The 13,670-nt window shown below is 40.4% G+C and overlaps 1 protein-coding gene across 2 annotated transcripts in view; it reads left to right on the forward strand.

Moving 5' to 3' along the window:
• Window positions 1–7,759: 7,759 nt before the first annotated feature.
• pde4dip (phosphodiesterase 4D interacting protein) overlaps window positions 7,760–13,670 on the forward strand; it is an 89,091-nt gene continuing 83,180 nt past the window's right edge. The window contains exon 1 of one of the 2 annotated variants that reach the window (XM_031900295.1): window positions 7,760–8,129. In XM_031900295.1, coding sequence (XP_031756155.1) covers window positions 8,110–8,129 — 20 coding nt within the window. In that variant the 5' untranslated portion in view covers window positions 7,760–8,109. 2 annotated transcript variants of the gene reach the window in all.

Raw genomic sequence — 13,670 nt, forward strand, 5'->3', positions numbered from 1 at the left:
GCCATTGAAGCTGGGAAAAAGGAGAAAAGGCACAGGCACATCGCAGATAACAGATAAGCTTTGTAGAATATAATGGGGTTTTATCTGTTATCTGCTAAGTAACCTGTGCCTTTTCTCCTGTAAATGGCTGCCCCCGTGGCTACACAGAAGCTTTACTTATAAAAACTATAGTTGTCTTTCTAAGGAAAACACACCAGTTGTACCAGTGCAGGGCAGCATTACATTATATAGTAATTACTTTTATACACTTTCATTTTTTGGTGTTACTGTCCCTTTAAAACCCTCACCTGTTTAACTAGAAGATTAGTCAGAAGATCTAACTCTTCCTGAGCTATGAACATTGAAAGGCCTAAATTGCATGGATTTTTGCTTTTTCTTTTCTTGAGCCAAAAATAGCACGTTTCCTCCTAAAGCCTTAGCAATCACAGCATCTATCTTAGGGCCAAAGTGAAGAAGACCTTTAAAAAGGAAGAGTACTAGGCTCGGATTTGGCTGGTGTAATATCAGGAAAAAAGCCCAGTCCACTCATCTCCCTCCTCCGATGCGCTGAAGGTAAGTTATATTGATGCACACTCAGGGAGGGGGGTCGGGTGGGTGGCGGTGGCGTTGTGGGCCCTGCACTCCCAAGTCTGACACTCTGAGGAGTACAAAGGCTCATCTTGTGCAGATACTAAAATGGCCATAGACCAAGCTGCCATCCTCGTAAAGTCTACAGCACCCTCTGAGACAAAACCTTGGGCCAACTTTAATTTTGCCAGGCTCAAAGAGATTTCTTTAACATCTGCTCCTTCTGCCAAAGCCCACCAATCCAGAAAGACATGGCTTTGGCCACTGATATCAAGGTTACTGGGGGCTTACATGCTCCCCCTTCCAATAAAAAGCACTTTCTCAGGTCTGACTCCACTAGCCAGACAATGGGGTCTTTGAGGGCGGAACAATCATCATAGGAAGGGCAGTCTTCTTGGCCAGATGCATAATGGCAGGATCAACTGCAGGGACAGTAGTCCAGTCCTTAATCTCTGCATCTCTGAAAGGCTAAAGTTTGGGGAAACTTGTCCCTTGAGAAAGAAATGAAACCTTTTAGCAGCTTTTTGCCATTCAGCTTTGATGAGATCTGAAACCTCTTGAAAAAGTGGAAAAGCTTCATGACTCCTGGTTGGAATAGGCAAAACCTTGAGGGTTTTTGCACCATCTGCCTCTTGTTCCACTCCAAGAGCATGCTTAATTGCCTTGATCAAAGGAGAGATCAGGAATAGATCAAATTAATCCCTGGTTCTTTCTGACTCTTCATCCGAATCCAAAAGACCCTCAGGGGGCGTAGTAGGGGATAGACAATCTTCATCGAAGGAATCCTCAGATGTTTCTCAAGCTTCTCCCAGAACCTGGGTACTGCCAACTAAAGAAACTTCAGGCTCTTCTGAAGACCAGGAGACCAGTAGAAGCCTTGCAAAACTTCCTCCAGCAAGAGCCACAAACTTCCAAAAGTGGAATATTAAAGCAGCCCACACATTCTCGAGAAGACAAAGTCTTTGCTTTGGCCTTACATTTTCTGCATGGTCCATCTTCTGGCAAGCTGCCCAAAAAAGTGAAAAAGAAGGAATCAGAAAAAAGAGGGAAGAAAAAGAAAAATGAGAAAAGAGAAAAAGTAGGAGGGACCTATCTAGCTTGGAAGGCAGAGGAACTTGAGGATGAGGAGGACAGATGAGAAAGCCCCAAAACTAAAGCACAAAGAACAGCTGAATGGAAAACAAATACCTTTCCCTTGTAGCCTGATAGTTGTTTACTGAACATGGGATCCCTCCAAGAAACATGTCACTTCTAATTTTATCTTTGTAACTTTAGTGCACAGTATTCCTTATCACTCTTACTCACTGCCCCTCTGGGCTGCCGCATATGAAAATAAATCAGTGTTACTTTACTGCAAAAACTATGACTTTGGGTTATCAGATCACATGAAAACTCCTGGACATGTCTACATAATCCAGCTGGAAGGGTGCACAGATTGCAATCCCATTTACATGCAATCAGTGCAGTCCTGCAACTTGCATTTATTAGAGGTGTCCCTGAATTTCCAAGTGATCTAGTACCATTACTTGGGTGAAACAAACAGCATGACTGGGAAAAAAATGGGAAAAACAAATGGGATTTTTATGGCATAGTTATTATTACTGTACACTGTTCACTTTAAAAATAACTCACTCTACCATTTAAAATATCAAAATTAAATATAAAAAATCTGTTCTTTTGAAAAATGTTGGAGGGGCACTATTAATTCATGCATTCAAAAAAATTTTTTCCTGTGACAGTATCCCTTTAAAAATGATTTGGATCTTGAGAGGCCATGTTTGAGTGACTCTGCACATACCTATTTATATGATTTACATTTTTTATTTTACATTTTCGAGATGTGCACAGTTGTTACGCTGCTCATATATAATGAAAATTAAGCAACAGCGCCACCTGCTGTTCGTTTTGGCAGATTGTATATAGTTGGTACATAGGGGACAAAAAGATAATTAAAAACCATGAATAATAAAAAATGAATACAAAATTGCAACATGTCTCAGTATATCACTCTATACATCATACTAAAAGTTAACTCAAAGGTGAACAACCCCTTTAACCAACAGATATATCATCAAATATTGGCTTTTCCCCTGAACCGCCATTTTGTGATGGGCTGTGTGCTCCCTCAGAGATTACCTGATAGGAAATAATGCAGCTCTGACTGTAACAGGAAGAAGTGTGGTAGCCAAAGACAGAACTGTCTGGCTGATGTGGCCTAGTATGTATGTGTGCCCTTGGTTTGTTTGTGTGCACTGTGAATTGTACGATCCAAGGGCCAGATTAGAACTCAAAATGGCAATTTTTTATTTAGGATTACTCCGATTACCCAGTTGCACATACTACTAGAAACGTATTTTTTTTTTTTATAAATACAGTTTATTTAGCTGTAGCAGAGTTTTATTTATGAGCTGTTTTATACAATTATATGTAAGCTCTACATTGTTTGGGGTATATATCCTGAGCAACAGTGGCACTGTTTAAAATGGTTGGATTTGACTGGTATAAAAGCACACAACATAATGAGGGGCACTTACTATACGCCCCAGGCAGAAGTAGAAGGGGTACAAAAGTACTTTAGTTCTTTAATGAATCGGACAGAAAATACTCAGAAATACTTGTAAGCATATATAAAATAAAAGTTATTTTGGGTCCACTAATGCAGATATTGGGACAAATTCAGATAGATGAGAAAAGCTTATCTCCTAACACAATTCCAAATTTTCCCATAAAGCTAGATGCAATTCAATGAGAAAAACGTATAGCCAAACTCTATTGAAGTCTATAGAAAAAAACTGGAACTGAATTAGGAAAAACAATGTTTCTCCCCAAATTTAATCTCGCTCAGTAACACCAAAAAAATGCTGCCATGGGGACAGCCATTAAAAGTAGAAAAGGCTCAGGTTACATAACAGATAGTAGATAAGCTATGTAGAATATAATGATGTTCTACAGAGATTATCTGTTATCTGCTATTTAACCTGTGCCAAATTGTCTCTATTGCTACACGGCAGACTATTTATATTAACTATAGTAGTGTATAAAACACATCACTTTTACAAATGCAGGACAACAGCACACTAAAGGAGAAGGAAAGGCTAAGTCACTTGGGGATGCCAAAATGTTAGGCACCCCTCAGTCTTTTACCCCGGGCTGGTGCCCTTGTTAGGAGAAAACCGCACCAGCCCGGGGTAGCTGCAATGAGTGTTTCCTCTTCCTTATTTCTTCTGTTTTCACTCTACTGCATGCACAAAAAGCCGACTTTTTTGTTAAAGTTCTGCTTTTCACTCAAAGACGGCAGAAGGAAGAGGAGACGCTTGCTCGCAGGTACTCCGGGCTGGTGCAGTTTTCTCCTAACAGGGGCACCAGCCCAGGTGATATTTTGGCACCCCTAAGTGACTTAGCCTTTCCTTCTCCTTTAAATGTTAACTACTTTGAAACTTTCATATTTTGGTGTTACTATTCATTTAAGGCCTTAGGAAGACAAAAAATGCAAATAGTTGGAATTTCAGAGGGATCAGGCAGCAACAAGTCATAGAACAAGGAGTCTGACACTAACTAATGCATCACATTCATACTTAGGGCAGCAGCTTTGCATAACATGCATAATTATCTATTTCCTCCTAACCTCCTTCTGAATGATGAGATGATACTGGGGAAGCCTAATGTGACAACTGCGTCTTAATGCATAATATATTAAAATTAGGGCAAGCAAAATGGTACTTTAAATACAATGCTCTGCCATCGAGCAGCTATCAGAGGGGCTTTGACAAGCGAATGATTGACGCACAATTTTAGGCATCATTTCAGAAACATTGTGCAATGGTAATATCAATGGTATGGGCCTAAAAGTATTTTAATTATACAGAGCCAGTATCTTGGTATGTATAACCTGGGCAATAAAGAGACCCAGTTAAGACAAGATTATGGTTGTCCAAGCTGTAACAGATTCAGCCTATGTTTAACAGAGCCAAGTCAAAGCTTTCTTTTTCCTCTTCAACCATAAAACTTTCAATATGTAGGAAAATGAACACAGGGTGATTTTTTAATTAAAATTCTGTACTTTTGCCACTTGGCTTGTGTGCTCCTTTCTGCACACTGCCCTTGCTTACCGTTTGTTTCTGGGAAGTAGCTCTGCCATATCATTTGTGTTGGGAAAGGGACACATAGGTTTACTTTCAGTTCTATGGGCATTTCTGAATCCATTGCATTATAAAAGGAAAGCTGATCAAGGATGACAAGCAGCCATGTCAGATAACTAATATGAGTCCATGTGGTCCATGTTCATACATCAAAAAAGTTCAAATCAACACTCCTATGTTGCTGGGCCATTTCTGGCCATACATACACCCATAGTATCATACAAAACCTCGTTTTGTACGATATTCAGTGTGTGTATGGCAGATTGACAAGACGGCCAGTATCGCAATGGCTGCGGATCGGGTGGGTTAAAAGATTTTGATCAATGGCGCCAGAGCAAAATCTATGTTAAGGGCTTAATCGACAGATGGCGGTAGATTTCATATTGTCTCTACCTCCATATCTGACGATTCAGCCCGAACGTCAGTGGAGGAAACGAACAATCTTTCCTGTGACCAATGGATCATAATTGCTACGTGTATGGCCACCTTAAGACTTTTCTTCTAGGAGAATAAATATTCAAGTCTTGCTTTAAAAAAGTGAGAATGTTAATAAAGCTCAGCGTTAAAGAATAAATCCTGAGACCTCTTGGCCAACAACAGGACCTTTTCCCATATGTCTCTGTTTGCCTGTGTAATATGAGGACACCAGCAGCCCCTCTATATCTCCTTTTACAGCTTTTAACATTTGTCTCCCTTGTTTACCCTACATTTGCTTTCTGCTTCATGGTTTGGCATCAGGCAAGTTATGCAATGTAATTTTGCTAATCAAAATAAACACATAAGTAAATAAATAACCGTAGAGGGAAGTCTGTTGATTTATCACGTACATGCTTTTTGGGCAGGCTCCTGTTACGTCTTTTGGGAACAGAAGAGCAGATGGCTTGGAAATCGAATGGTTAATGGGGTCGCAATAACAAGGAGGGTCGTCCATCCGTGTTGGTTACTTAGGGCTAATTGCCAAAATGGTTTTTTACAGAATTCTAAAATCCCAACTAATAGCCCTCTGTTCTCCAAGCAATACAAAGGAATAACAGGTTGGTCACCTTTCCATGGAAATTCTAACAATCCTGTGTATATTATAGTGGGTCCAGTCCTGCCTTACAAACAGGCATATTGTTTGGTACACAACATCCCCCCACGTATGTATCTCATATTTAAACTTATCCATTTTTCTCTCTCTGTAAAAGGAATACTAACTACATTCCAGCTCTCTGACCCTCAGGGTATTGGCTGTCATTACAAACTGCGCTTTCCATTATCTTTGCTTCAGCCCTCTTACTGCTTAAACAATATTTTCATATTGTTGTTATTAAAAAATAGAAGTACCCCCCTTTTCACTAGAGGTTTTTCTGGAAAAAAATACCAGTCTTCCTATATATTTATCAATTTCTTCTATTAATAACATTGGAATCAAGCTTAAAGGAATACTGTCATGAGAAAGCATGTTTTTTTTTTAAAAAAAAAACATCAGTTATTAGAGCTTTTCCAGCAGAATCCTGCATTGAAATCCGTTTTTTAAACAGATTTTTTAATATTTCATTTTGAAATTTCACATGGAGCTAGCCATATTCTTCATTTCCCAGGGTGCCACAGCCATGTGACCTGTGCTCTGATAAACTTCAGTCACACTTTACTGCTGAGCTGCAAGTTGGAGCGATGTCACCCCCCCCCCAGCAGCCAATCAGAACAATGGGAAGGTAGCAAGATAGCAGCTCCCAGTGGGTATCAGAATAGCACTCAATAGTAAGAAATCCAAGTCTGGCTTGGGACTCCTCCAGTTACATGGGAGTAGGAGAAACAATAGGTTACCTGAAAGCAGTTCTAATATGTGGCGCTGGCTCCTTCTGAAAGCTCAGACTCAGGCACAATGCACTGAGATGGCGCCTACACACCAATATTACAGCTAAACAAAAAACCTTTGTTGGTTCTAGAATAAAATTTTAACATTTTGGTAGAGTGAATTATTTGCTATGTAAACAGTGTAATTAAGAAATTAAAAGTACCCCATAAAAATCATGACAGAATCCCTTTAAATTGTATTGGTCAGGCTGGTAAAATACTGGCCAGGTGGCGACCCTACTTTTGACCCAAACTCATTTAATTAGGCTTATGGAAAAAAAGGTACATAAATACTATCTGAACTGCCTAAAGTGTAAAAAAAAGTGAATTGGGTCTATACTGTATATGAAGAATAATATTACTAGGCATGATTCTGATTTAGTTTGATGCAAGTTAGGCCTGACTTAACTCAAGCTTGCAATACAAACCCCAGTGTACATGAGATTAATTTATTTGGCAGAGGGGGAACGGCACCTTAAATATGGCACCATATGTATGCACATATCTATCTGCCAGAATTGCTTTGGGTGCCTAGAAGAGCTGACAATGCTGTGTGAGTATTGATGTACAACCACCTCCTGCCATTCTTCTTCAGAGCCTTTGCTCTATAGGGACTTGCTGTGTAACTGCTGATCTATGCTTCTTACGAAATGTGCCATGTGGTCACTTATGTGGCCAGCAGCAAATATTCAAGTTTTATACATAGTACATGCAACTAAGTGGTATAGTGTCTTCTGTTGTAATTATCTGCTCTGGCTTAATAAATAAATAATACATTTTCCCCAATAAACTAAACTGTCCCTACACTTTCATTAATGCTGATTACTCAGTGCCAGGCTGCATGGCAAATAAAATGCATGTTTGATACACAGTATATGTAAATAAATGGTATAGTGCCTTCTGTTGTGGAATATGCACTCTTTATAAATGAATAAGAACAGTAGATATTCCTTAATGAAATAAAATGTCTTTATTTATATATACAGGGTGCCCTACCATTTCAGCTAATGGAAATCAGTTTAATAGATGTGCCCTGATTGTCTCTGGTTCTATCATTTACATGGAGATGTCATTGCTTGTTTGGCACAGAGGGGTTAAATCTCAGGCCTGAGGGGGTCCTAACTCTTGGCCCTACTGCTCTGTCAGTACAGGACGGTGCCCCCAGCAGTGAGTAGCCCCCCCCTCCTGTCCCTCCCTGCCCGGGTATTGTTTGCAGTAGCAGCTGCCGGCACAAGAGGCATCGCAGCGTTCCTGACACACACAGGGCAGGCTGCCTCCCTCTCTCTGACTGTCAGGCAGCAGCGCTGTGCGACCCTATGGATACAAGGGCAGCCATACATTCCTGGCATATCACTGAAACAGCAGAATAAACACCGGCTCCCCCTGCCTAGGCTTCTCCATTGCCTCAGTGTCCCAGGCCAGACGCAGCGCTTCAGCCATGGGAGACGCGTTCATCAGCCGCAGCATCGGGTTGTGACAGCCCAGGGCACGGTGTGTGTGTGTGTGGGCACAGCTAGGGTGGCATGGAGCGGCTACTGCACCTACCTTCATATCTAACTGGGACATGGACAGGGATTCAGTAAGGTGGGTACTGCTGCTGCCATTAGTATGTGAGCAATGGCAGAACAGCATGCACAGATTTATCTTCCAGATACATACAGTTACTCTGCAATTGAGATATATAGCAGGTTATCCCTAGAATTATGTAAGGCTTTATGTGTGTATGTGTGGCCTGTACACACACACACATATATATATGTGTAGGCCAAGTGCATTTAGTGCTGAAATTCATCCCAGTTATACTGGATTGTGTATATATGGGAGAATTGTATCTGTCTGTATATGTGTCAGTATGAACATAATCCCACCGTAACACCGTTTATTAATGATGGCACTTAGAGCACTTGGCATATTTGAGGGCCTTGGAATCATTACTGTTCTTATCGGTGGATGTAACATCTAATGTGTAATAATGGGTAAGAATATGAACTGGGGGTAATTATTTGCACACCTATATATATATATTTCAATAAATGTAATGTAATTCAATAAATATTATTGTTGTTTTAGAAACTGGTAGAAAAAGATACACAATACATTCCATGAAATGTGATTTCTGTATATTGCCCAATAAAGTTTCAGCAGAGGTAGTGCATGTAACCGTCCCATTATGTTTATCCTTCACAGTACCCTTCCTGATGTGTCACTTGTGTACATTGTATTTAGCAACATAAGTAAGCACTAGCGCCAGGCAGGCCTCTGTGCCAGACATGCCCATTTTTGTCCATAGCTCATTGTGCTGCTCTTGTACACAGTGACCCAGTCGGCTGCTCCACTTCAAGTTGCCAAAGTCTTGACAGCTCTAACTGATTGTACCTTCCTAATTCTCCACCTAAATGGCACAGAAATCTGGAATACCGGAGTGTGTAGCCTTACTAAGGATGCTGGGAGCTGTAGGTCAGCTGGTACTTCTAGTTCAAATTCACTTGCCAGCTGCCTCCGGGCTAAATACTACAATTTTTGTAAGTTAAGCCAGTAATAAAACCAACTACTTTGTGACATTCCCTAGTGATGTTTGATCAATGATGTATATGGGATATTAGCTTGGAGGTCATGTGTCCAACTGGAGGCCTGCAGGCTGGATGTGGCCCTCCAAAGGATTTTTATGGTCTCTTGTCTGCTTTAAGGGCCCATAGACTTCATTGTATGACATCATTTTCATTAAATCGGGCACTCGAAAATGCTATATGAGAAATAATTGGCCCACTACATGTAATAAGTTGGACAGCACTGGCGTAAATAACAAGGTGCTAAAGTGGCTGCTGTATCTTTGTAGTTTGAAAGCCTCAACCTGGCAAAATTATTTTTGGAAAAAAAAAATGCATTATCTTGGTAAACTTGTTTGTTCTGCCTGAAACACTTAACTGGTAATGGTTTAAAAAAAAAAAAAAAAAAAGAATAATTCCCAGGTAGAATATTAATCTTTTCTTAGGTTAAAATTAGCAGTCTGGCAGCTCTCACTTCTAACTTCAGATATTAATATGCAGCAGGGCTGGAACTAGGAAATTGCAGAAGAGGCTTGTGCCTAGGACTTAACAGCATGGGGTACTGGGACCCTAGGTATGTGCCCCTTCTGTTTCTAGCTCCAACCCTTATTTGGGGATCGCAAAGGGGACAGGGGAAGCGGCGGCAGAAGAAAGGCTGTAAGGGGCAGAATGGATTAGGGGTTGGAGAATTGCAGAGCAGTGAGCATGGGGGGTCAGGGAAGAATTAGTTGCCAAGAGAGAGGGGCTATGGGGGGGGGGGGGGTTGGGTGGTGCTTTGGGCTTGCTTTGGGTGCCCTTATGCCTTGGCCCAGCTCTGATATTCAGAGATGAATATTTTTGATCTTCAAGTCCTGTCCTATCATGTGTGGAAGCTGCATTTAAATAATTAGCCAGGGCTGTCAACCACCCAGGTTTACCTGGGCTTGACTCTGGAATGGACTGAGATAAAACCCAGCTACCAAACTAATTTTCAGGCTTCTGATTGGCTGAGAAGTTTTAAAAGGGATACTGTAATAAAACTAAAAAGTGTCAGTATGGCGTTTCAGTGGTTTAAATTGGTACCGTCAATTATTATCCCATTAAGTGCTGGCTCCAGTAAAAAGGGCTGGAATTGTGGTACAAGGCAAGGCATTTTTCCCATAGGGTCCAATAAAATCCAAAATTATAGAACATATAACATTGGATCATTGGTACATTTTGCTAGTCTATGGACATGCTCTGATCTGTGGACAGTACAGTAACACCCTATTAAAGCATTTGACCAAACATGGGAATCTGCAAATAAGTGTAAATGACAAGCAATGCTGTACATATAGAAACAGTATATATAGGAGGGGTCAAATATTTGTGAATGTTCTAGTTGCTAGTATTGCTATAAACAATACCCATAGAGGATGGCTCTGTTCATTGCATGGGTGGCCAGGCATACAGGTTATGTGAAGCATGTGCCCCCAGCAGCACGGATAGAACATTAAAGTATATTTAAGTCAGTGGACTTCAAGACAGGCGTTTACAAGTGACAAATGTATTTCTTGTGAGAAATGCACTGTGCACTGTAATGTGAATATTTTAGTCACTGGGTACTAGAGCTGCTGTACACTACCAATACTGCCCTTCAAAACATGTAATCAGCCCACTGCTGGGGTGCTGGCATAAAGCTTTGCCCTAAGGGTTATTAAACTGCCATGTACAGAACATGCAATACTGCCCACTAATGTTCTCTGGCCACTGAAATACAATGATATGGTTGTTTCACTCTCTTGCTCCTCTACTTGGTTGTGCATTTATAATGGCTTTGTGGGGTGCTGGGATGTCACTGGAAACTTTGGTTTTGTTGAACCCCCCCTCCCCCTCTTGACGCCTGAATGCTAAAGGCCCAATAATAAATTGGTATTGGGTGAACAGCATTGTTTGAAACTTGAGAATAGTTTCCAAAATCTCTTTACCTTAAAGGGAATGTAAACCCAAAAATAAAGTTTCTTCAGATCAAAGAAAATGTAAATTCTAATCGACTTTACAATATACTTTTATTAACATTGACATTGAAAAAAAGTATCTGAAAATCCTTTGAAGCAGGCAGCTGTGGGCAAAGCTACTGCTGTTTGCGTAGCCACTAATCACCCAAAAAACCCAATATATAAAACTTCCAGTTTGCCATCTCTGCACACATTAGAGAGTACAGTATTGCAGCAAACATAAATAACTATCCACTGCCATCCAAAAGGGCATGTGAACAGCATCCCACATGAATGGGACAACAACAGCTGTTTTTAAAAAAAAATAAAAGGTGATGTTTAGGTTTAGGCGTTTATTCTCAGAAAGAGAATAATATTAAAGGGGAACTCCGGCTTTCAAATCAAAATTTTTTAAGGAGCCCTACACAACACAGAAACTCCCAATATAATATCACTGTAATCTGTTCCTTCAAAAAGTATGAATAAATACCATTTCTATATGCTGAAACCCAGCTGCAAAACATTTCTTCTCTTTCTGCATCATTTGAAATCCTGGCAGGGGAGGAGAGACTAAAACATTGATGTTACAAATTGCAACAACTTCTCCACAGCTTACAAACAGCATGCAGGAACTACATAACCCACAATACACTGCACTGTTCCTTTACTTATTGACATCACGTGTGTAGGGAATTTTGGTATTGGAGGATGCAGGCTGAAAAGGCAGGCTGAAGACAGGCGACTACTGTTACTGTTTTTTTTTTTGAGTCTCAAAGTAGTCAGCCAGATCAGCAGTAGAACAGGGAGCCAGGCTTAGGTAACTGTTCTAAACCATATGCCAAAACACCAGTCCGGGGTATAAGGTAAGGGATTACAATCACTGGGGGGGTGCATTTTGGCATCTGGTTTCCTCCAGTACACTTTCCAAAGTTCCTCTTTCACTTTTTTTTTCTCAAAAGACAAAATGATGTTGCTTCTGTAGAATATACATATGCCACAGCAATCAATGTGGCAGCTCCTCTATATATATTAATGCAGACCTGTGGATTGAGCTGTGCCCTCACCCTTTACAATATAGAGATAAGGAGGGCTTGAGGTACTTATATTTTTTGGGGGGCAGGGAGGTTTCTGTCCACTTGATAAAACTGGTTCCTTACAGTAATGGTGCAGATTCTGTCACATCGGTGTGACATTTCCACTGAAAAGAAAGCATTACAGATCCATAGCAGTATCTCAGTGCAAGTCCCTCTTCCGTGAACCTAGCACATAACCGGTGAGAATGAGTCAATAGTCAAATATTTTCTGCTCTTACATGCTAAACATTCTTGGACATTCTCTTTATATGCTTGCAGGCTTTTTATGCTGAAATAACCTGAATTCACACTGCATTGCATTTGTGCTCTTCTTTATATATTGTGCAAATAGTGCATCATCATTTGGGGCGTTAGCGTCTTAATTACTGCTAATGCCACCATCATCAGGCAGCAACACATAGCAAATGCTAATATATGAATATATATTATATATATATATATATATATTATATTTGACCTTACTTTCCTTTTGCAAGGGGTAGTGACACTAGGAACAGGACAGCAGAAGGACTGTAGGGCTAGAAATGTAGTGTTGTGGTTATTTTAATACTTTCTTTAAAGGAGAAGGAAAGGCAAAGTCACTTGGGGTGCCAAAATGTTAGGCACCCCCAAGTGACTTAAATCGCCTACCTTTTACCCTGGGCTGGTGCCCCTGTTAGGAGAGAACAGCACCAGCCCAGGGCACCTGTAGCGCTTCCTCCTTTCCGGGTTCGCTCGCGCATGCGCAGTAGAGTGAAAAGCTGAACTTTAACAGAGAAGTCGGCTTTCACTCTACTGCGCATGCGCCTGTCCTTAGTCGTTCCAAGAACGAAGCCGGAAGGAAGAAGCGCTCCGCTACAAGTACCCCGGGCTGGTGCTGTTTTCTCCTAACAGGGGCACCACCCCGGGGTACAAGGTAAGCGATTAAAGTCACTTGGGGGTGCCTAACATTTTGGAACCCCCAAGTGACTTTGTCTTTCCTTGCCCTTTAACCCACTTTCTATTCATAATACATTCTGACTTTCAGATAAATGTTTGGGAGCTTAAAGGGGTAGTTGACTTTCAAGTTAACTTTTAGTATGTCATAGAATGGCCAATTCTTAGAAACTTTTCAATTTGTCTTCATTTTTTTGTTATAATCTTTCAGTTATTGGCCTCTTGCTTTTTGACTCAAATGGGGATCACTGACCCCAGCACCCCATAAACAACAGTTCCCTGAGGCTACAATTGTATTGTTTTTGTCATTTTTAATTACTTTTCTTTCCTGTTAATATCCTAGTCTCTAATTCAAACCACTTGCCTTGGTAGCTATAGTAATTTGGAAATCCCAAACTAGAGAGCGCCTAAACCAAAAGCTACATAACCATAAATAATAAAAAAAAGACATAACCATAAATAATAAAAAAAAGACCAATTTCAAATGATCTCAGAATATTACTCTCTACATCTTACTAAAAGTTAATTTAAAGGTGAACAACCCCTTTAATAAAATGTAAAAAAACATAAAAAAGCTACATTTTCACTTTTAATTTGATCAGATGCCTTTGTAAC

The sequence above is a fragment of the Xenopus tropicalis genome, chromosome 4 (assembly GCF_000004195.4).
Source record: "Xenopus tropicalis strain Nigerian chromosome 4, UCB_Xtro_10.0, whole genome shotgun sequence".
NCBI classification, from domain to species: Eukaryota; Metazoa; Chordata; class Amphibia; order Anura; family Pipidae; genus Xenopus; species Xenopus tropicalis.